Genomic DNA, 24480 nt, shown 5'->3' on the forward strand with positions numbered 1-24480 from the left:
GCTGCTATCAAATCCCCCCTCACTCTTCTCTTCTGCAGACTAAACAAGACCAGATCCCTCAGCCTCTCCTCATAAGTCATGTTCCCCAGCCCCCTGATCGTTTTCGTTGCCCTCTGCTGGACTCTCCAATTTGTCCACATCCTGTGGTGGGGGGCCCAAAACTGGACACAATACTCCAGATGTGGCCTCACCAGTGCCAAATGGAGGGGAATAATCACTTCCTTTGATCTGCTGGTAATGCTCGTACTAATACAGCCCAATATGCCGTAAGCCTTCTTGGCAACAAGGGCACACTGCTGACTCATATCCAGCTTCTCATCCACTGTAATCCCCAGGTCCTTTTCTGCAGAACTGCTGCTTAGCCAGTCGGTCCCCAGCCTGTATCGGTGCATGGAATTCTTCCGTCCTAAGTGCAGGACTCTGCACTTGTCCTTGTTGAACTTCATCAGATTTCTTTTGGCCCAATCCTTCAATTTGTCTAGGTCACTCTGGACCCTATTCCTACCCTCCAGCATATCTACCTCTTCCACCAGTTAAGTGTCATCTGCGAACTTCCTGGGGTGCAATCCATCCCATCATCCAGATCATTAAGTATTAATCCCCAAGTTACTAACAGTAGGTGTATGGACACGTGATTCCTTTCCCCCCAGTTAAGAAGCACTTAAGATGCGTTCACAAAATAGAGAGGGGAATCTGAAAACATCAGTTGCCTTTGGAAATCTCCTGAAAGCAGCTGTCTCAAGATGGGCTGTCCATCTGCAGCATTGGTCATTTCCTCCTTATATTTGGTCATGAGTCTTGTAGGTCTCATATCGAACATGGCTTTGCAGGAGAGCCTGGCAGAAGATGTCTCTCTCTCTCTTTCCAGGATATTTTCAAGAGTGATCCAAAATAGTCAGATTGCAGACACCTCTTATTGCTTTGAAACACTCACTTTTCTGTGGGTATGTTTGTGTTCAGGTTGTGTTTTCCTTTAATACAAAAATTCGCTATCATCACAAACACAGTGCCATGTCCTGTGGAAATGCAAATGGAAATACTGGAAGCAGTGTCTGATACTTGATGAGCTCATTGCTATGCCAAGATTGCTGCTCTTTCATAGTGGTGCTGGTGTCACCGTTCTGGAACCAATGAAAGTTTTGTTTGTCCTTCTCTGAATGCTGATTTCTATGTATGCTAATACAAATATTCAGAAAAGATTCTGGTATTTGAAATGTTTGGGGGGAATTTTGAGCATTAATATGAATTAGCATCAAACTAAAAGTTCATTGTTTGGCAGGGGAGGCATAAATACTACCTTTTAAAAAATCAATATAGAAAGCTGATATGAAATTTGAATTAATCCCAAATTCATGGGCTGAATGCCTCCATTAACCAAGCTATAGGGGCATACAACACAAAAATACATGTTAAATATTTTTTTTTTAATAAAAGCCCCCCTCACTGAAATTCTCTAGGACAATCTCACGGCAACATTACAAAACTAATGGTAGCTCTGATGCCACAAAACGAGACTTTCCAGGAGACCTTAAATAAAATGGAAAATGACAGAATTTCACAGGTTAATTACAGTTTACATCCGTGCAGACTGCACCGAGAGGCTGACTGATGTGCTGAATTTCCCCACCAATTGGGGTTTAACTACGTTTTTTCACTTTAAATTCTTGGGGTGACCAGTGGGCCATTGGCTAAATCAAAATCAGGTCCACTGCACATGTAGTTAGTGGTAAGTGGACAGATTCTTCTTTCTTTTAACCTCATCCTGTTTTTCATAGATTAGCTGAAGTGTTTCCTGTTAAACTTGTTCAGAAAATAATTTCCCCCTGTGCTGTTTCTCAATAGGCAGTTACTTTTGTGGAGTTGGTCTTAAAGCATTTCCAAGGACAAGCAAGAATGGCCTGTAGAGGGGGGACCAGCTTTCTTAGTAAAAGAACAAGTAATGTATGTATTACAAAAACTGAGAGGTTTGGCATGACTACATATAACATAGACCTAAATAAAACTGGGCTCATTTGGACCCAAGGAAGCTTTTGCAACAGGTTTTCTTTGCAAACAGAAATACCATAATATCTAACCTTGGTTAAAATATAGATGTTGGATATATATACATACACAAAGTCAGGCGGAATAAAATAAATTTACTGCTCAAGCAAAGAACCAACTAAATCAGATACACCTGTAATAATGTTTCTATTTAATTTTCATTACATTTGATCTCCAATTTGTTTTGTTTTAATATATTATTTGAATTATTTATCAGTCTTCAGTTGCTAACAGCATGAGTCAACATGTAAAAATGTTCATTATTTGCCTTGCCCGCACTATTATATTAATATACAGAAAACAAGTAATAGCTGTTATAAAAACATAATGTGAATGTTGCTCCTGGAACCATAGCTGAGCTAAGTCCTCAGACCTAAAGGTTTTGCTACTTGTAAATTTAGCAAATAAATTATTTGCTCGGTGCTCAGATATCACAGTGACGGGCACAGTCTAACTAGCAGTAGAGCGCTATAGCCTCCAGTTTGTACTAAAATGGTGCATTTAAGGATGCTTATTTGTGGATCTCCATGGTGGGAAGAAGGATGGAAGAAATAAGGCATAAGACTCATTTCATGATGAAAACAATCTTTGTTCATTTATTACATCTTCCTTCACACTTCATAAGATCAAGATAAAATGTCTGTAGCATTCTAATGGAATGTTAACCACACCAGCAACAGCAATCAAGTCATGTTCAGAAGCAGGAAGCAATAATGAACTCTGTTAGAGATAGATTTTATGTAAAACTCACACACTGGTAGAAAGCTAGGGCCCAATTCTCCTCTCACTTATACTGGTGTAGGAGTGAATCCACTGAAGTCAGTGGAGTTACACCATGTAAAATCAATGTGAGAGCAGAGTCAGGCCCCTTGTGTCCTTGAAGAGGAGAACCAGTACTTTTTACCTAATTTTTGAGGTAGGAAGATAATTTTCTTAGCATGGACCAAATGTTGCCCTCTCTTAAAGGTTACACTGGCATAACTAAGGCCAGAATTTGGCCCTGTTTTTGTCATTTCTGTCCCTTGGAAAGCTCAGATCAGTGAAATCCTCTTGTTTTCAAACTGGACTCAAGGCTCAAGGAGACAAAGGATTCAACTCCGGTCACCCAACATGGATTGGCTCAACTGTGATTCAAACAGAAATCTTCAGGTCCCCAACATTTAGTGCTTGGATCAAAGTCTCATGGATCACATCTGCTTGAAGGGAGCATATAATTTTAAAGGGGGAGGAAAGTAAAGACAGTTCCTCAGAATAAAGGACAGGGAGATCCTCAGGGTCCCTTGTGGAATGGGCTTGTTTGAATAAGTTGCAGTCAGTCATTTAGAATATAATGGTAACAGTTAATGCTGTGTGTTGAAACTTGGCACTCCCAGAAATCCCCTACAGAGAATAACTGCAGCACGTGGAACTGATTGACTAAGCACTGCGTAGGTTCAGTGGGAAAAGCTGGCACATGTACAAGCTTGTCGGTATTTGCTGGTCAGTGTGGAGTTAGAGATCCTCTCTCTATTCCCCACCACCCACATGCATGCAACAAGAGAATATCTGAAGAGGCAAGCAAACTATTTACTATCCTCTTCATTTTGCTAAAAGAATGGCGTGAATTCTGCTTGCTTACATCCATATAACCAATTGACTTCATTCACAGGTTTGCATCAGAGCTGACTTTGGCTTGTTTTTTTAAATAACATATGACTTATAACAAAATGGATATTATTAAGTAGGGCTGGGCAAACAGTTTAAACTAACCATTGACCAGTGACAGTGGGCTGGGAGAGGCAAAGACTTGGGGGTACAGTGGCATGGAGCTGTGTAACCTGGTCTTGGAAGAGGGGACTCTGGAAGGCAGGAGCAAAGGGTGCAGAAGGGGTGGGAGCAGGAGACTATGATGGCAATAGGAGGAGGTGTAGGGAATTGGGGAGGGAGCATGGGAGAGGACCGGTAAAAGCAGAGTCTTTTAAACATGTTAAAACTTTAAAATGTTTAACATTTTTATATTATAAAAATGAAAACTTTAAGCATTTTAAAGTTTTCAGTATGGAACAGCATCCTCCATTCCCATCTTCCAACCTCAGCTCACTAAGGTAAAAGCACCTTGTCATAGAATCTCAGAGTTGAAAGGGGCCTCAGGAGGTCATCTAGTCCAACCCCCTGCCCAAAGCAGGACCAATCCCCAATTTTTGCCCCAGATCCCAAATGGCCCCCTCAAGGATTGAACTCACAACCCTGGGTTTAGCAGGCCAAAGCTCAAACCACTGAGCTATCCCTCCCCCCCTACTGCATGCATTGTCCCTACTGCATGCATTCAGGCATGTGTGAGCACCTCCCCCGCCGCCCCCCTGCCCAAGGACTGGCTAAAGCAGGAGGGGTGGGCAAACTTTTTGGCCCGAGGGCCACATCTGGGTATGGAAATTGTATGGTGGGACATGAATGCTCACAAAATTGGGGTTGGGGTACAGGAGGGGGTGAGGGCTCCGGATGGGGGTGCAGGCTCTGGGGTGGGGCCAAAAATGAGGAGTTCAGGGTGCAGCGGGGCTCCAGGCTGAGGCAGGGAGTTGGGGTGCGGGGGGGGGAGGGCTCTGGCTGGGGCTTGGGGCATGGGAGGAGTTCAGGGGTGCAGGCTCTGGGCGGTGCTTACCTCAAGCAGCTCCTGGAAGCAGCGGCATGTCCCCCCTCCGGCTCCTACGCAGAGATGCGGCCAGGCAGCCAGGTGTCCCATCCACAGGCCCCGCCCCTGCAGCTCCCGTCAGCTACAGTTCTCAGCCAAAGGGAGCTGCGGTTGGGGCGGGCAGTGCGCGGAGCCCTCAGGCTGCCCCTAAACGTAGGAGCTGGAGGTGGGGACTAGCTGCTGCTTCCGGGAGCCTTGGCATGCGTGCGCAGAGCGGCCTCTGACCCCGCTCCCTGGCTGGAGCGTGGGAGCAGGGCAAACCCCAGACCCCGCTCCCCAGCGGGGAACTCGAGGGCCGGATTAAACCAGCTGGAGGTCCGTATGTGGCTTGCGGGCCACACTTTGCCCACCTCTGGGCTAAAGTCTGCAGGAAGAGAGCCCTGCAGTAACATGTCTTATAAGATCTGTAAGAGCAAAGCATCTCTTGTGCAGGCCTTCTATTTAAACAGTTGGTACTAATTCAAATAAAACCTTGGGCAATCCCCCCAACCAAAACACATTGGGAGTGGGAAAAAGTGTTGTGATAGAAAGTGTTTATGGGAGTCCAGTTAATACTCAAACCCAATATTATCCTTTATAAAAATTGGGCACCTTTTAAAAATCTAAATGTTATAAAGTCTAGAAATAAATATTTAATGGGATTTCCCCATTCCCATATTATCCTTTAATCACTCACATCACCTGGTACATACTGTCCTCCCAAACCTTAACTTTGGGCTGAGTTCAGATTCAACTGCTGAACTGTTCACCCAGCTCTGTTATTTACTTTCCTAATTTCGTAGTGTAGACATACCCTAGGGCTGTTCCTTGTCTTGTGGACTAGGTGCTGTGGGGACAGAAGGGGAATGCTTGTAACAGAAGTAATCACCCTCATTCAAGTTGGTTCTGCCCAAGGTAGTTTGCACACAGTGTCCTAGACATAAATTTTAGTCCTTTTCATTTCATAGATTCATCAATGCTGTTTGATCGAGCTGATTCAGGGCTCCTCCCCTCCTCCCTCTCCGAAATTCCCTATTCGCTGAACAGTCAAGATAGCAGTGATTTGCAGACACTTAGAAAACTGCCTGAAATTTAAAAACTAGAAATTCTTGGGTTTAAGACCTTGAAAACCAGGCCCAGTATCTTCCACAGCCTAATGGAGGACTTTATTGCATGGGTGCAAGGGAGGGCAGAATTCAGCCCACTGCCTGCAGAATCCTGTTTGCCAAAAACAAACCAGCCTTGGCAGGACAGCCATGAGCCTTTTCCAGTGACACGATCTCATTACTATTACTTTTGCCAGGTACTGACCAGGGAAGAGCTTTTCAAATCTAAATTAAATCAATCTTTTAAAAGAAAATGTTAAGAAAGATTAGCCTGGAGCTGCTATAGTTCTGCCTTCATTATTTCAAACTAGTCAGATGCAAGAGAGCAATTTAAGTCCTTCAAAACCATTTCCTTTCAACTTTCCATCCAGTTCTCTGAAGACGCAGTTTCTTCTCTCACTTGATGTGAATTTCCCAGTCAGCACCAACATTTAATAATAGTTTTTCCAGTGTCAACGTGGAGGTCTTGGCATCATATGTGAAAACCACTTCTTTGTCTTTCCCATCTGAATTGCAATAGGACAAGAGAGAGCTTATGATGCACTCTAAGAAAACCTCTTCTGAACAAAGTTATACATGACTGCCTTGTTTCTCTCACTCTCATTGGGTCAGATTATCTCCTCTGTTAGGCATGGAGGTGATAAAAGGAGAGCAATTACTGGCCAGATCTCCAGTATGCTCATAAGGGTGCATCAGAGTCTATGGTATCATTTCTTCCTTTACTACAACTCTGCAAACGTGCTTGGGGCTCCATGGGTTTTTTGGGGGAAGTTATCATTCTGAACCCTTATCCTCTGACATATCCAAGGATTTTCCTGCAGAAATTCCAGCAGAAGCGAATGCTTGTTTCTGCATTAAGTGTCACTTTTTGTGCCTTAACAGGGGTAGAGACAGGTGCAGGCAGGAACAATGACATTATGATTCCCAAAGGGGAAAGGAAGGTGCCTGGAGGGACAGGTCCTCTGTGCAAATTTCACTAGTTTTCCCTAGGCAGGTCCTTGTATAGTTCAATGGGTTCTGCATTGTCAGAATCTGTGAACCCTCCTGCGTGAACGAGAGAACAGAAACTCTTATTCTTGCCTGAAAATTTCCTTTCTTGGATCAGTCTGATCCACCCTATTTGAGGGTCTAAGAGTGTTATTATTAAATTGTATCTCCAGCTGCATGCTCTGTAAAATAAGGTTATCAAAATTTGTTAATCCTGAAGTATGGCAATTGTCACTGTTGACCAAAGTGTGTTTTGGCTCTGTAAGTTATCACACTGGTGGGCCCTTCAGTGGGAGCAGCCAACAACCTTGTCCCTGATCTCCAAAAGCAGTAAGGTATCTTCCTATGGAGACACTGGCGCCCAAGTTTCAGTGCAGTTCCCTAGTGGGCAGGTGTAATGAAAAATGATCACTCCCTCTACATCACAGGCACTACCTGGTCCTCACAGCAAAAGGAGTTAACCCCAGCCTCCATTTCACTTTGCCTTGCACAGATGCTCCGTGGAAGAGGAGCAGGCAGAAGGAGAGGCAGAAGGGGGAGAACACCTGGGGCAAGGCAGGGCTCCTTCTCTGGGCTCGGAGAGCTAGGCTGATCCCCAGGCTGAGGCAGTTTTGTTACCTTGTTTTGCTTTGTCTTTATCGAGACTTTCTCCTAATGAATGAACCTTACAGCTGTTTGCTGTGGTTTCTGCCCAGTCAAGCCACCAGTTTACACACGAGTTGCAACAACTGGTGCTTTAGTTGACACTTTCAGTAGAGGGGCCAAGGATTAACTAGGCTTGCAAACTGAACTACCCTCTTATCCACAGTGACGGTCCCTCAAGAACAGGGGTGGGATAAACTGGAGGGACAGCACTGGGAAGCCTGTACTATTGCTCCCCATGCTTATAGTTGTCTTTTCAGTATTGTCATCTGCCACCTGTAATTAGTGCTACCATTACAGTAACATTTTAAAAAATTGAAGTGAAGTATAAAATACTTGCCTCTCTTACTCTGGAGACTGGCTGTCACAGATGTGGGTTGCTTCTGAACTCCCAGAATTAGTACCCGTTCAACTATGCATTTCGTGTGGTACTGCCCAATTTCATCAGCACAGCTGAAAAAGTAAACAGTCTCAGACACAGTAATTTCTACCTGTGGTTGGAGAGCCAACCCAGGCATAAAACTTCGACAGACAAACCACTACTAGTCTCTTACTTCAGGATCCAAAACATAGTTTATTTTCCCTAACATACTTTTTCTTGAGGCAGGTGTGATATTTTTTTCCCCTCCACCACCAACTGCCTAATGGGTGCATAAGTAGGTTTCACAAGCTCCTGGTTACCTGGATGGCATCCGACAATGATTTAAATAGATACAATGGTGAAGGGCCTGTCTACGTAATTCAGTTGTGCCTGCACTGAGAGGACTAATCTGTGTTTTAGTCATAAACAACGAGGAGTCCTTGTGGCACCTTAGAGACTAACAAATTTATTTGGGCATAAGCTTTTGTGGGCTAAAACCCACTTCATCAGATGCATCAGATGCAGAATGGGTTTTAGCCCATGAAAGCTTATGCCCAAATAAATTTGTTAGTCTCTAAGGTGCCACAAGGACTCCTCATTGTTTTTGCTGATACAGACTAACACGGATACCACTCTGAAACCTGTTTTAGTCCTGTTACCCACGCCATTCTATGATCCTGCTTTATGGTAAGTTTTGTAGAACAGATGATCTCTAACTCACACCTGAGGTCTGAAGGAGCAAGAAAAATCCCTGTAGGTTAATGATGGTGCTACACTCACAGAGCTGCACTCACAGTCCAGGTGAACAGTGTGAACCAGATGCTCTACATAGTCCAGGTCTGACTGTGTAGAGCAACACTTACCTCTCCAGTTTTGCATGTGAAACTCTCCGTCCCTGGGGGTTCTTGAGCAGTGGACAAGAATAACACACAGTTGTTGCTAAGTAAAGTGAATTATAAAAGGGATTTCCTTTTATGGGGATTTTACCTGCAACAGCTGCCATTACCTGGAAGAGAAAACATTCTTGTGGAAAGTGAATTTCCTGTGCAGGAATTGCTTCTTATGGAGGTACTGAAATGAATGTCCATCATCTAGATAGAGCTCACCTACTGCAAAGTCCTATGGAACACATCAGATGTAGAACAAAGTTAACAGAAGCCTGAGTGGGGACAATGAAACTGTAAATAAGCATCACTATATGCTGAAGTAAACAGTTACAAGCCACTAGAACCGTTATGATCTCTGGTAGGTTAAAATATTCCCGTGAAGAACAATCCAGCATTACTAAAAGAGCATTCTGGATGTTATGGTTTTGTAAATTCATCGTGGTGTCTGTGCAGTACTTTCTGCTATTGGGTTGTATTTAAAAGGACAGTTGCTGAATTTCTTCTTTCTGGTTCTGAAGAGGAAGTTTATGGCCTGAAGCAATCCACCACTCTTTTTCCTCCAAGCTGCTGGAGGGAAGGTGGCTGACAAGGAGAGGAAGGGCAAGGGGAAGGTCAGGAAATGCTCTACTTGTACAGAAATCCTAGTCTTCTGCTGAACGAACAGTTTGTGTGCTCTGGCATGAAGCCCAGCACAAAGAGTGGAGCCTAGACAAGTGAGAAGAGGGCCAAGTTTCTCCACAGCAATCTGGAGGAGACTGGCTCTTCTTCTAGCTGGTGTGTAGGCAAGGACCGAACTGTGCTGGTTGAACTGGCAGAAGGAGACCTCCTGTTCCCTATAAAGCAGGTCCTACTGCTAGAGAAAGAGGCTGCAGAGAGCAAAGAGGAGCACAGATCTGATGAGACCAAAAGAGACAGGAAGAAGGGATAAAAAGACAGGTGTATAAACTAAATGTAATCCCAGAGTACCTTGTAATCCAGAGCAACACGGAGTTCATAAGAAATATCTGTCATCCATTCAGTGGATCTTCCTACTGTGGTCTTAAGGGGCACCACACTCCCACCTCGCTGGAACACTGGAATCTATCAATAACAAAGCCAGGGTAGAAGAATTCAAGTGTAGAAATCTTAGTGCTATTCTCTGATCATTTAATTTTAGCCTTTTGGGGGGAAAACTGCAGCTGTTTTTTATTACCTATAGAGAACTGCAGCAGACAGCACGTTGATGAATAAACTCTATTCTGCTTACAAGTCATCTTCCCATGTGTTTTTCCTGTCTCAAAATCATCCCAACAACATTTACTGAGAGTGCCCACCCTGTACGGTGTCTGTCTTCTCAAACAGCAACATATATTGGGGGCCATGGTGTAACTGGGTCCATCTGAATGAAGGACACGGGATACTGACAAAGACAGTCCATTGCCCTCCTCTGGTACAACAATTGTTATAACTTACATGGATAATGGGCACTGAGAGTCCAGTGCTGACTTTCATGTAGTGGTTGAATAGTAGGAAGCCCCACCTAGAAATGTGAGGCTGTCCAAGTGACCCCCTCCTTTGCTACGAACACTGTTGAAATACTTTCTGCACTTTCAGCATTTCTACTAAATACTCCCTCTAAGTGGGAGGTGATTTGGAGGTGAAAGGGGGTTCACTGTGGAGTTCTCTTCTGCTGTAATTAGCCCCTTCTTTGTCTCTCTGAGCCTGCAGTGCTCATAGGATCACTTTGTTGTTTCTTATTTTGAACCTTGTTGCCTTGAGTTAAGACAGCAGCTTTTTTTTCCTGCACAGAAGCGATTTTAATTCTCCTTGCAGGACTGCAGCCTAATGTCACTATTCTGATTTATGAGTGTTTGAGAGAAAATCTATTTTGACCTGTCAACACAATAAAAGCAATGTTACAAAATAAAAACGTACACTCTCCAGTGTTACTGGGATCTTCAGAGTCCCTGGATAGTCTAGTCGTCTAAATCTTCTGAGGTCATACCAAACCTACATCGGGGAAAAGGCAGAAGAAACAAACATAAGATATATATTATGGAAAGATCTGATAACTCCGCAGGGGCATTTTGCTTTGTGAATTCATCTCTGGCTGTCAGTGTCTTTTACAGTATTCTTGTGATGCAAGGAATAGCATTTAGTGTGCTGAGTCCAAAGATCTTTCCGAGACACTTAGTAAGTGTGCGATACGCAAAATGGAGAATGACCTTTTCTAGAAGTTGCATTTGCTCTAATAGGTTTCAAAGTTGCTGCAGGTGCTAAGCAACAGTGTCATTCACAAAATGATTTTAAAATTAAATATTTTAAAATTAAATTATTTTAAAAAATACTTTATGAGAAACAAATCCAGTGTAAGCACATTTGTACCTTAAAATAATCTAAGTTTTCTACAGGCCTCCAACTTGTGTCCTGAGGTATGTGCTACGGACCAAACCTCTTTAGTACCCATTGCTAGATTGTTTTGGCTTTAGGGCCTTTGGAATGAGTATGAGAGACAACAGGAACACATTGTCTATTTCTCATGAATTTTCAGTCTTTTTATGTTAAGTAAAAGGGCTTTTCAGTTCAGTGTTTAGTACATGTGAAGGGTTAAATTTAGGCTGGTCTGACAACTGAAACCTTCTCATGCACCAAAAGCCAAATGCGTTTTTAGGCACCCACAACAGCATGTGATTTTCACATTGTCCTTGAGAGATCATGCCCCCAGTGTAAGGTTATTCAGTTTTTGATGTTGTCTGAGTAAATGCTGTAAACCGTATAAAGCAGGTCAATGTGGACTTTTCTCTATTATCTGGGAACTAAAATAAGGCAAACAAAATAACTACAACCTAGACGTCAGACTTGGGACTGAATTTATTGGGATATTCCAAAGCATGCTGCAAGAGCAGGTCATTAAAAATGACCATACAAAGTACCCTGTGCCTCTGCAACCTAGTCCCTGACCAGATTAGCTGTTACAGCCATGGTAGGCAGTGAATTCCTATACAAATCTTAACTAAAAATAAGTGTTTGTCAAAGCTTCCTGAGAGAGACCCTAAGCAATCTCTCCCATATTTCTATACTCTGCCTTATCTCAAGCAAAGAGATCAAAGAACTCCTAGTTCCTGAGACATATTGGGGAGAGCCACAGGCTTTTACTTGACTTTTCAAGGCTATTCCCTCCTCTCCTTTTCTCCCTGTTCATCTGCCTCCAAAATTAAATCTCAAGCTCCTACTCAGTGCAATGAGTTGCATTTGTCAGAGCTGATTCCTGTGATGTGGGAAATCTAGTTACTTGAGCTGCTGAGAAAATTTTAGTCAACACTTAGCCATGGAAGCTGAAGAAATCTCTTCCCAAGGTACCACCCTCACAGTCTCTGATTCTGAAACCGGCCTGGTCTACAGTACGCGGTTAGTTCGGAATTAGCTGAGTTACTTTGAAATAAAACTGATTCCGTCCACATGACCAAACCAGTTTTTTCGATTTAAAGGACTCTTTAATCCGATTTCTGTACTCCACCTCGGCAAGTGGAGTACTGCTAAAATCGAGATCGCAGTTTCGGGTTACAGGTACTGTGGACGCAATTCGATGTTATTGGCCTCTGGGAGCTATCCCAGAATGCTCCCTTGTGACCACTCTGGACTACACTCTCAACTCTGATGCACTAGCCAGGTAGGCAGTAAAAACCCTGGGAACTTTTGAATTTCCTGTTTGGTCACCTTCAGCACAGGTGACTATCAGCACAGTCCACCATCACAGGCGACCATGCAGAGTCCACCATCACAGGAGACCATGCAGTCCCGGATTCGCAGACAAGCTCCAGCATGGTCCGAACGGGAGGTACTGGATCTCATCGCATGTTGGGGAGACAAATCTGTTATGGCAGAACTACGTTCCAAAAAAAGAAACACAAATACGTACGCTAAAGTCTCCAGGGCCATGACGGAAAGAGGCTACTCCAGGGACACAGAGCAGTGTCGTACAAAAATCAAGGAGCTCAGGCAAGTGTACCAAGAAGCCAGGGGGGCGAACGGGTGCTCTGGGTCACAGCCCCATACGTGCTGCTTCTACCGTGAGCTGCATGCAATCATGGGGGGGTGACGCCACCACTACCCCACCACTGTCCGTGGACACTTACCAGGGGGGAGTAGCACGGAGCAAGGAGGATGAGTTTTTGGAGGATGAAGAGGAGGAGGACAGCGCACAGGTGGCAAGTGGGGAATCCGTTTTCCCCCCCTAGCCAGGAACTATTCTTAACGCTGGAGCCAATAGCCTCCCCCCACTCCCAAGGCATGCTCCCAGACCATGACTCTGGAGAAGGCACTTCTGGTGAGTGACAGCTTGATTGGAGCCACGCAGTGCGGGGTGGGTGAAAACCCAGTCACGCTGGGCTGTTCGCATTTAGTTTAAAGGGCTCTTCCCTGCTCAGAGCCTCATCAGAGCCATGCGGTGTGGGGGAGGAGGGGAGGTGTTGTGTGAAGCGATCATCCCAGAGAGCCCGCAGGCCCTCCTTTTATATGGCAAACCCACCAGGCATTGCTTGCTATGGGAAAGGGGGCTCGGCAGTTTGCAAGCATTGAAATGAATGCGGAAGAAGCAGAACCCCACGTGCCCCTAGGGCTTACCATGGCTGCCTGCAAGCTGAATTCTGTTGCCCAGCTGCACGTGATGGCTTACTCACACTGAAGTGGCAGGCACTTCAGTATAAGAGGCAAAATGCAACCTTGTACAGGAAGAACATGTGCTGTGTACTATGAATTGCCTGTTTCACTGAGAAAGTGTGTCCCCTTTGTTCTCTAAAATGTATCTTTTAAAATACTACCCTCCCTTTTTCTCCTCCCGCAGCAGGTGCAAATGTTTCAACACGGCCCCTATCTACTCCGTCCCAGAGGCTGGTCCAGATTAGAAGGCGGAAAAAACGAATTTGGGACGACATGTTCGCTGAGCTCATGCAGTCCTCCCTCACTGATAGGGCCCAGCTGAATGCATGGAGGCAAACAATTGTGGAGTCGCGTAAAGCATTACATGAATACGAAGAGAGGAGGAATTTGCGCAATGAGAGCAGGCAGGATGCTACGGTCAAGCTCACTGGGGAGCAAACTGACATGACATTAGATCCACATGTATGGTGGATCTAATGCGGGAAAGGCAGCAAGACCACAGACTGCCGCTGCAGCCCCTGTATAACCGCCCTCCCTCTTCCCCAAGTTCCACAGCCTCCTCACCCAGACGCCCAAGAACATGGGGACAGTGGGGGAAGGCTACGGGGATGCACACAGTCAACCCCAGAGGATTGCACAAGCAGCAGAAATCTGGCATATCCTAAATTTTGATTTGGTTTCTGGACTTATCCTTGCCTCCTCCTCCACCCCCCTAACCCAATACTGCCCCCTCCCCAGTCTAGCTTCTGATTTCTTTCAATGTTTTGTGCAACAAATAATAAAGAACGTTTTTTAAACAATTGTGACTTTATTTCCTTTCATATATATACTGGGCAGGTAACTTCAAGAGAAACAAACGCAACTGTCACACCGTACTCTGGCCAGTCATGAAACTGGCTTTCAAAGCTTCTCTGATGCGCAGTGCGCCCTGCTGTGCTCTTCTAATCGCCCTGTTGTCTGGCTGTGCGAAACTGGCCACCAGGCGAGTTGCCTCAACCTCCCACCCCACCATAAATGTCTCCCCGTTACTCTCACAGATATTGTGGAGCACACAACAAGCAGCAATTGCAATTGGAATATTGCTTGTGCTGAGACCTAACCAAGTCAGTAAACTGTGCCAGTGTGCTTTGAAACGTCCAAAAGTACATGCTACTACCATTCTGCACTTGCTCCTTACTAGTGTCCAGGGTGCCTGTGTACGGCTTCATGAGCCAGGGCATTAAGGGGTAGGCTGGGTCCCTGCGGATAACTATAGGCATTTCAACATCCCCAACAGTAATTTTCTGGTCTGGGAAGTAAGTCCCTTCCTGCAGCTGTTCGAACAGACCAGAGTTCTTGAAGATGCGAGCATCATGTACCTTTCCCGGCCATCCCACGTTGATGTTGGTGAAATGTCCCTTGTGATCCACCAGTGCTTGCAGCACCACTGAAAAGTACCCCTTGTGGTTTACGTACTGGCTGCCAAGGTGGTCCGGTCCCAAGATAGGGATATGGGTTCCGTCTATCGCTTCCCCCAGCCCCCACAGTTAGGGAATCCCATTGCAGCAAAGTCATCCGCTATGACCTGCGCATTTCCCAGAGTCACTAACCTTGATAGCAGCTGGTCAATGATTGCATTGGTTACTTGCAGCACAGCAGCCCCCACAGTAGTTTTGCCCACTCCAAATTGATTCCCTGCTGACTGGTAGGTGTCTGGCATTGCAGGCTTCCAGAAGGCTATCGCCACTCACTTCTCAGCTGTGAGGGCTGCTCTCATCTTGGTATTCTTGCGCTTCAGGGCAGGGGAAAGCAAGTCACAAAGTTCCATGAAAGTGCCCTTACGCACGTGAAAGTTTCGCAGCCACTGGGAATTGTCTCAGACCTGCAACACTATGCAGTCCCGCCAGTCTGTGCTTGTTTCCTGGGCCCAGAATCGGTGTTCCATGGCATGAGCCTGCCCCATTGCCACCAGGATGTCCAAATTGCCAGGGCCCGTACTTTGAGAGAAGTCTGTGTCCATGTCCTCATCACTCTTGTCACCGCGCTGCTGTCACCTCCTCGCCTGCTTTTGTAGGTTCTGGTTCTGCACATTCTGCAGGATAATAGGCAAGGTGTTTACAATGCTCATAACTGCCGCGGTGATCTGAGCGGGCTCCATGCTTGCCATGGTATGGCGTCTGCAGGAGAGCAGAGTTGCAGCAGAAGCAGTGGCTGACGACGGATGCCATGAAAATAGATATTTATAGAAAACAACGAGAGGACCTGCGAGGTGGATTCATGAGAGCAGGAGAGCAGAGCTGCAGCAGAAGTGGTAGATGACGACGGTTAGCAGTCCTACTGCACCGTCTGCTGAAAGCAGGATGGAGTCCGCATGGAAAAAAGGCACGAAACGACTGTCTGCCGTTGCTTTCACAGAGGGAGGGAAGACTGACGACATGTTCCCAAAGCCACCCATCAGGTGTTTTTGACCCATCAGGAATTGGGAGCTTAACCCAGAATTCCAATAGGTGGCAGAGACTGTGGGAACTGTAGGATAGCTACCCACAGTGCACCACTCCGTAAGTTGATGCTAGCCACGGTAGTGAGGACGCACTCCGCCGACTTACTGCGCTTAGTGTGAACATACGCAATCAACTGTATAAAATCAATTTCTAAAAATCGACTTCTATAATATCGACCTGATTTCATAGTGTAAACATACCCTAAGGGTATGTCTATACTACCCGCCGGATTGGCGGGCAGCAATCGATTTATCACATCTAGTCTAGACACGATAAATTGACACCCGAGTGTGCTCTCCCATCGACTCCTGTTCTCCACCGCCGCGAGAGGCGCAGGAAGAGTCGACGGGGAGCAGCAGCAGTTGACTCACCGCAGTGAAGACACCGTGGTGAGTAGGTCTTAGTACGTCTAATTCAGCTACATTATTCACGTAGCTGAAGTTGCGTAACTTAGATCGATTCCCCCCCTCAGTGTAGATCAGGCCTAGTGGCCAAAATGTGTTAGTTGATGAAATGACAATACCTGCTCTGAAGAATGCAGTCTTGGGTAAAAAGAATATAACGTACAAGGAAAGTGATCACAGTGACAAGAACACAGCAAGATTATAAGAAAAAATTGTTTAAGTTCCTCTCCTTGCATCCTTCCTCTACCATCCATCCCCTATGTCTTTTCCCCCAGGTTCAACTCAAATGTCTTTCCTATCCTCCGTCCCAACATTTGACCCCTTCTTGCCACATAAATGAGAAATTAACCCTAGGAAAAGGAAATTAAATAAATAAGGAGATAACTTAAGTCAGCTAATGTGTTGCAGAGGTGTAGGATAAGTATAAAATTAAAGAACTAAATTTAGCTTAAGTTTGGTTAAGGAAATACATATTTGTTGTAAAGAAAGGCCCAGAGTAGCAAGTAGAAGGAAGGCCTTGAAAATAATAGTAATAAGGCAAGAAGGAATGAAGTAGGGAGGATGTCTGGTTCAAAGAATAACTAATGAGATAAGTTCTAAAAAGAAGGCCTCTGACCGAAGGGGATGACTGCAGATGGTTTTAAATAAAATAAAGAGAATCTGTCTTAAAATGGGCCAACATGGCCCTTCCCCAACTCACAGACCAGTGTTAAAGCCTGTGTAAACCTAGGTGCAATGGGGAAATTGTTGGACAGCTAGAGGAAAGGGAGGAAAGGCCTTGGGAAGAAAGGAGGTGCTAAATCTTTTCTAGATTAAGACTGGAAATAAGGGTGAACTGTGTCAAATTATTTTTTAGCTGAAGTCAGCAATTGGCAATGACATCGCTTGTTTGTAAAAAGGGCATAAAAAGTAAACTCTTAAAAGGATTCATTGCTAATACCTGCCTGACCATGTTGGAGCCAGCCAATATGGATCTAAATACCCCTGAGTTTAGCCCATTTGTAAGTATCTTGATCAAATACTTATAAATATTTTGTTACTGTTTGGATATAGTAAATTGCTTATTAGTTAGGCTTTGTAGGCATGTTTAGAGCAATTGTATAAGTATCATTTGGCCTTTGGATTTAAAAAAGGAATTTATGATTAAATTTGTGTTTGGTGGGTTCCCATATTAATATTAATAATTCCAACAAGGTGTCACAGAAGGAGCGGGGCTTGAGGAGGGATTTAAATTAGACGAGAGTAATGGCTCTGTGTGCTGGCCCAGGGCGGGTTGTCTATGTGTAGAAAGTACAAAGACTGCTGTGCAAGACACCTACAAATGGGAAAAGGAGGCCTTGAGAAGGGGACTTGGGTTGCCACTAGTTGCACTATCACTTATTGGTTATCCTGGGATAGAAGAGAATGGAGTTAATGCACTTTCTTTGATTCAAACATCGGAGTGGGTTCTTAGTTACCCTCACCTCATCTGACCCAGGCAGTAAAACGTTCACTGTAGTGGCCTCTTGTTCAATGACTGGATGCACCAGTAAAGCGTTTCCTGGAATAAGAGATACAAAAAGAAATGAGAACACGCAGCATAGCCTGTGTATAGGGCATTGGACTGAAACTCAAGGAGACCTGGGCTCTATTTGTGGCTCTGCTACTGGTCTGCTGGGTGACCTTGGGCAAGTCACTTTGCCTCTCTCTGTGCCTCAGTTACCCCATCTGTAAAAAGGGGATAGTGATACTGACCTCCTTTGTAAAGAGAGCACTGTGAGATATACTAATGAAAAGTGCTGTATAAGTTAATAATAATATCTAGCTCTTGTATAATTGTTTTGCCTTTACCTAAAGATTCCATTGTGGGGCTAATATTTAAGGTTGAAGACTACAGAATTATTGGATAAGATTTTCAAAAGCACCTAAGGGAATCAGATGTTCAAATCTCTTTGAAATGCAATGGGAGTTAGGCAGGTGCCTAATTCATTTAGGTGCTTTTGAAAGTCGTACTCAATGTCTATAAGAGTTATCACCATGCAATGTTAAATACCAGTACAGAATCCAAAACTATGGTGTATAACCAGTATGTTAACAATGGACTCCCACAAAAATGTTCCCCCTTCACAGGTAATAAAATCCAGGGTCCTATGGGTTAATGTGCTTGCACACAGGACTGGTGAGGGACTGGGGAATCTATTAATATATTTTTGTATTTTAACAAAAAACACTTTCTTACAACCAGAAGCAAGAAAGAAGGCAACCCCATTTGGCAAACAAACTCCTTTTCAATGCTCTTCATTGGAAATGTTTACACTTTTTTCTGAAAAATATATTGAGTAGGTTGATTGCATAGTGCACTGTTCAAAGATGTGTAACTGACAAGGGTGTGTGGGAGAAAAGTTTCTGAAGTTCTAACATTTGGAACATTCAAAAATGCTAAAAATTTGCTCTTCAAGATGTATTTTCTAGTCCTAGAGGTAACTCAACCCTGGCAGGGGTGATTTATTAGAATCCACAGAGAAGGTGAATTCCATCAGAGGCACTGAAATCACTCCAACCTCTCCATCAGCTCTCGATAATTAGTTATTAGATGTTGTCACACCTGATGCAGGTTGTGGTTTTAGATGCTGGAACTAAGTTCCATCTCTGCCATATGGAAATGGGGGCCAAGATTTTCAAAAGCAACTAATGATGAGTGCCTCAATTTTTTCACCTCAACCTCTTTACAATATCTCAGGCTGGGCACCCAATATCACTCACTTTTAAAAATCTTGCCCAGGGTTTTCATACTTTTTGCTACTGTAATATGCAGAAGTGCACATCTGTGAGGGGAGGGCTCCTACCTCAAACAGAGAATGAGGGGCGATCAGCAGATTATCTCAAGTGCCTATATACAAATGCACAAAGCCTTGGAAACAAGCAGGGTGAACTGGAGGTCCTAGTGATGTCAAGGAATTATGACGTGATTGGAATAACAGAGACTTGGTGGGATAACTCACATGACTGGAGTACTGTCATGGATGGTTATAAACTGTTCAGGAAGGACAAAAACTGTTCAGGAAGAACAAGGCAGGGCAGAAAAGGTGGGGGAGTAGCACTGTATGTAAGGGAGCAGTATGACTGCTCAGAGCTCCGGTATGAAACTGCAGAAAAACCTGAGTGTCTCTGGATTAAGTTTAGAAGTGTGAGCAACAAGAGTGATGTAGTGGTGGGAGTCTGCTATAGACCACCGGACCAGGGGGATGAGGTGGATGAGGCTTTCTTCCTGCAACTCGCAGAAGCTACTAGATCGCACGCCCTGGTTCTCATGGGCGACTTTAATCACCCTGATATCTGCTGGGAGAGCACTACAGTGGTGCACAGACAATCCAGGAAGTTTTTGGAAAGTGTAGGGGACAATTTCCTGGTGCAAGTGCTGGAGGAGCCAACTAGCGGGGGAGCTTTTCTTGACCTGCTGCTCACAAACCGGGAAGAATTAGTAGGGGAAGCAAAAGCGGATGGGAATCTGGGAGGCAGTGACCATGAGTTGGTCGAGTTCAGGATCCTGATACAGGGAAGAAAGGTAAGTAGCAGAATACGGACCCTGGACTTCAGGAAAGCAGACTTCGACTCCCTCAGGGAACTGATGGGCAGGATCCCCTGAGAGAATAACATGAGGGGGAAAGGAGTCCAGGAGAGCTGGCTGTATTTCAAGGAATCCCTATTGAGGTTACAGGGACAAACCATCCCGATGTGTCGAAAGAATAGTAAATATGGCAGGAGACCAGCTTGGCTTAACGGTGAAATCCTTGCAGATCTTAAACATAAAAAAGAAGCTTACAAGAAATGGAAGATTGGACAGATGACCAGGGAAGAGTACAAAAATATTGCTCGGGCATGTAGGAATGAAATCAGGAGGGCCAAATCACACCTGGAGCTGCAGCTAGCAAGAGATGTTAAGAGTAACAAGAAGGGTTTCTTCAGGTATGTTGGCAACAAGAAGAAAGCCAAGGAAAGTGTGGGCCCCTTACTGAATGAGGGAGGCAACCTAGTGACAGAGGATGTGGAAAAAGCTAATGTACTCAATGCTTTCTTTGCCTCTGTCTTCACGAACAAGGTCAGCTCCGAGACTGCTGCGCTAGGCAACACAGCATGGGGAGTAGGTGGCCAGCCCTCTGTGGAGAAAGAGGTAGTTAGGGACTATTTAGAAAAGCTGGAAGTGCACAAGTCCATGGGGCCGGACGTGTTGCATCCGAGAGTGCTAAAGGAATTGGTGGCTGTGATTGCAGAGCCATTGGCCATTATCTTTGAAAACTCATGGCGAATGGGGGAAGTCCCGGATGACTGGAAAAAGGCTAATGTAGTGCCAATCTTTAAAAAAGGGAAGAAGGAGGATCCTGGGAACTACAGGCCAGTCAGCCTCACCTCAGTTCCCGGAAAAATCATGGAGCAGGTCCTCAAGGAATCTATCCTGAAGCACTTACACGAGAGGAAAGTGATCAGGAACAGTCAGCATGGATTCACCAAGGGAAGGTCATGCCTGACTAATCTAATCACCTTCTATGATGAGATTAGTGGTTCTGTGGATGAAGAGAAAGCAGTGGATGTATTGTTTCTTGACTTTAGCAAAGCTTTCGACACGGTCTCCCACAGTATTCTTGTCAGCAAGTTAAGGAAGTATGGGCTGGATGAATGCACTATAAGGTGGGTAGAAAGTTGGCTAGATTGTCGGGCTCAACGGGTAGTGATCAATGGCTCCATGTCTAGTTGGCAGCCGGTATCAAGTGGAGTGCCCCAAGGGTCGGTCCTGGGGCTGGTTTTGTTCAATATCTTCATAAATGATCTAGAGGATGGTGTGGATTGCACTCTCAGCAAATTTGTGGATGATACTAAACTGGGAGGAGAGGTAGATACGCTGGAGGGTAGGGATAGGATACAGAGGGACCTAGACAAATTGGAGGATTGGGCCAAAAGAAATCTGATGAGGTTCAACGAGGATAAGTGCAGGGTCCTGCACTTAGGACGGAAGAATCCAATGCACCGCTACAGACTAGGGACCGAATGACTAGGCAGCAGTTCTGCGGAAAAGGACCTAGGGGTGACAGTGGACAAGAAGCTGGATATGAGTCAACAGTGTGCCCTTGTTGCCAAGAAGGCCAATGGCATTTTGGGATGTATAAGTAGGGGCATAGCCAGCAGATCGAGGGATGTGATCGTTCCCCTCTATTTGACATTGGTGAGGCCTCATCTGGAGTACTGTGGCCAGTTTTGGGCCCCACACTACGAGAAGGATGTGGATAAATTGGAGAGAGTCCAGCGAAGGGCAAAAAAATGATTAGGGGTCTGGAACACATGACTTATGAGGAGAGGCTGAGGGAACTGGGATTGTTTAGACTGCAGAAGAGAAGAATGAGGGGGGATTTGATAGCTGCTTTCAACTACGTGAGAGGTGGTTCCAAAGAGGATGGTTCTAGACTATTCTCAGTGGTAGAAGATGACAGGACAAGGAGTAATGGTCTCAAGTTGCAGTGGGGGAGGTTTAGGTTGGATATTAGGAAAAACTTTTTCACTAGGAGGGTGGTGAAACACTGGAATGCGTTACCTAGGGAGGTGGTAGAATCTCCTTCCTTAGAAGTTTTTAAGGTCAGGCTTGACAAAATTCTGGCTGGGATGATTTAATTGGGGATTGGTCCTGCTTTGAGCAGGGGGTTGGACTAGATGACCTCCTGAGGTCCCTTCCAACCCTGATATTCTATGATTCTATGCTTTATTTTGAAATTTAAACACCAGCTGATGTCTGGATTTAGGAAATGATTTACTTACCCAGCATGTATTCGTCTTCCACACCAAAAGTTTCTTGTTCATTGGGGAACTCTACCCAGAGAGGCCTGTAGAAAGCAAAGTGGAGTCTTGTCAGTTTCTTCTTTCCCATTGGCTGGAGTCTGCAGGCTCCCAACCATTTTCTACGTTTCTGCTCTCCTACAAGGCCCATTTTGTGACTACCGCCATGCAGCCAAGGAAGACTGGACACATGTCTCATCTGTCCCTTTAAATGCCACTTCTTATACAAGCATTATGTTTCCCAGCTGAACAAGAGATAAGGCACTTACCAGTGTATCTACTGCAAGCAAAAAGCTGGTCTAACTCAGCCTTCTCTGCAGGCTCTTGCAAGCCAGATCACAGAATCACAGAATATCAGGGTTGGAAGGGACCTCAGCAGATCAGTATTTGGGCTTCTCAATGTGTGTGCTCATTCTAACTACTGTTTGTTTTTCTTTTTGCTCTGGTTTTGGCATGTGTGTCTGTTTTGCCCTTGGCAGCCCTGGGAATCCCCCCTTTCCTCATGAACCCATATAGCATTCATCTTTCTTCTAGCAGAGGAGAGATGGACGGGACTTTTCTTCAGAGTCCATCAGCATTGCTCCTACACTGGCTAGTTTCTTGCGGGGACAGTCTCTTTTCTTCTCAGCAGCTGACTGTGCTGTTTCTACAGCAATCCTGTTGGTCAGGGATTGAGAACCCTGACTCAGAAGATGAAGTGCATAGTAATGTGGTACACTAATCACATGGTCACTGCACAGGCCTTCTTTTGCTTATTTATAATTCCAAATGTTATGATAACAATAGCTCTTTCTAGTTAGAGACAAGAACTGGAGCAATTCTGTGGATTCACTCACAAACAATGCCTGCCTGATCTGCTTACTAATAGGCATCCTGTTGAATGCTGCAACACCACTGTTTATTGGCTTGCTAAAGAGGCAGATTTGACATTCTGCTTGCCTTCATAAACCAGTGAAGAAAATACCACACTTCCTTTTTAGTTTCTGAATTTGCCACAATAGCTAACTATAACCCTGGCAGCATTTTATTATCGTATATAGTCAACATGGGTCTGATTTTTAGAAAGGTAGAAGCTCAGGGCATGATTAGGTGCTGGACATTGTATACAAATGGGACATTTGTATATGCAAAGGGCCAGACAGATACCCTCACTGACTGGCTCTTGTAGTGCCTGCATGCACAAATCAGGTTCACAACTGAGTGCATCCCAGAGCTTCTGCACTATTAAAAGTTAGGCCTTATCTTGAAATACTTTTGCATTACAACTAGTGAAGAGAAATTTTAAAAAAGGACAGCAATTCCAGTGCCATTTATAAGAGACAAAAATACAAGAGAGATTAGTAATATTTATCTTCTACTGATGTGACCGTTGCTCACAGTTCCACTGAGACCTCTCATTATAGATTGGAAAGGAGCACAATGGAAGCTAGTTTACTAATTTAACGTCTATATTACATTACTAAAAGAAAAATGATTATAGGAAATGTGGCATAGCATATACCTCATACTTGAATTATCTATATGAAATGAACTCTGGAAAGGTAACCCAGTTGGCCCAGTTTCTTCAAATGAACCAAAAGCATTTACCAGAGAGAGAGAAAAGGCAGACTTTGAAACTTTTAGGTCAGCTTAGGGATCCACCGGTAGTATTCAGATATGGATAAGAATAGTGATAACATTCTTCTTGGGGTCTACTGTATTTTATAAATTTATCTAAGACTGTATGTGGTAATTGTTTAATTAAGTGATGTGCTCAATTACTCTCTTTTAGAAAATGAATGTATATATTATTTGCTTTTAAAAATTCAAATTGAAAGTCACAAAAGTAAGAGAGAGTAATTTAATTTCCCCCTCTGAAACATCCATCTTGACACAATTATTAAATTTCCTGGCTCATAAGAAGGGCCTTTATATAAAGAGCAATACAAGTAGTTTTAATTATCAAGGGGTAGCTGTGTTAGTCTGTATCCACAAAAACAACTTCTCTTCATGTGTCAGTATATAATGCCTGCATCTGTGATTTTCACTCCATGCATCTGAAGAAGTGGGTTTTTTTTACCCACGAAAGCTTATGCCCAAATAAATCTCTTAGTCTTTAAGGTGCCACCGGACTTCCTGTTGTTTAAATAGTTTTAATGTAGCCCCTTATGATCTTACCTCATGACTGGTTCCGCAGTGGTGTGTGCCCGGTAGAACAGTGAATACAAGTAGGGCAGAAGGGTGTAGCGCTCTCTAATGGCTTCCCTGATGATCTGTGTGTTCTCATCCCCAAATAGCCATGGTTCACGCCGTTTGCTTTCGATATTTGCATGGCCTCTGAAGAATGGTTGGTATGCACCAGCCTGATACCAGCGAACAAGTAGCTCTGGTTCTGGGTCCCCAATAAACCCGCCCACATCAGCTAAAATTTAAAGAGACATGCTAATTGGTTTTTGAAAGTGTTCTGAAAAAACATGAATTTCTCTTATTACAAACATTACAAA

General features: G+C 44.5%; 1 protein-coding gene across 2 annotated transcripts in view; it reads right to left on the reverse strand.

The window, feature by feature from the left end:
- Positions 1-2125: 2125 nt before the first annotated feature.
- The window catches only part of GANC (glucosidase alpha, neutral C), a 53797-nt gene continuing 31442 nt past the window's right edge, over positions 2126-24480 (reverse strand). Inside the window, exons 17-24 of one of the 2 annotated variants that reach the window (XM_073348622.1) lie at positions 24155-24398; positions 21980-22044; positions 17659-17735; positions 10588-10662; positions 9640-9753; positions 8793-8905; positions 7766-7878; positions 2126-6302 (exon numbers count right to left, since the gene is read on the reverse strand). In XM_073348622.1, coding sequence (XP_073204723.1) covers positions 6193-6302; positions 7766-7878; positions 8793-8905; positions 9640-9753; positions 10588-10662; positions 17659-17735; positions 21980-22044; positions 24155-24398 — 911 coding nt within the window. In that variant the 3' untranslated portion in view covers positions 2126-6192. Of the gene's footprint in view, positions 6303-7765; positions 7879-8792; positions 8906-9639; positions 9754-10587; positions 10663-17658; positions 17736-21979; positions 22045-24154; positions 24399-24480 lie in introns of those variants that run through there. The other variant, XM_073348624.1, reaches the window with a different exon arrangement.

Source organism: Lepidochelys kempii, chromosome 6, assembly GCF_965140265.1.
Source record: "Lepidochelys kempii isolate rLepKem1 chromosome 6, rLepKem1.hap2, whole genome shotgun sequence".
Lineage (NCBI taxonomy): Eukaryota > Metazoa > Chordata > Testudines > Cheloniidae > Lepidochelys > Lepidochelys kempii.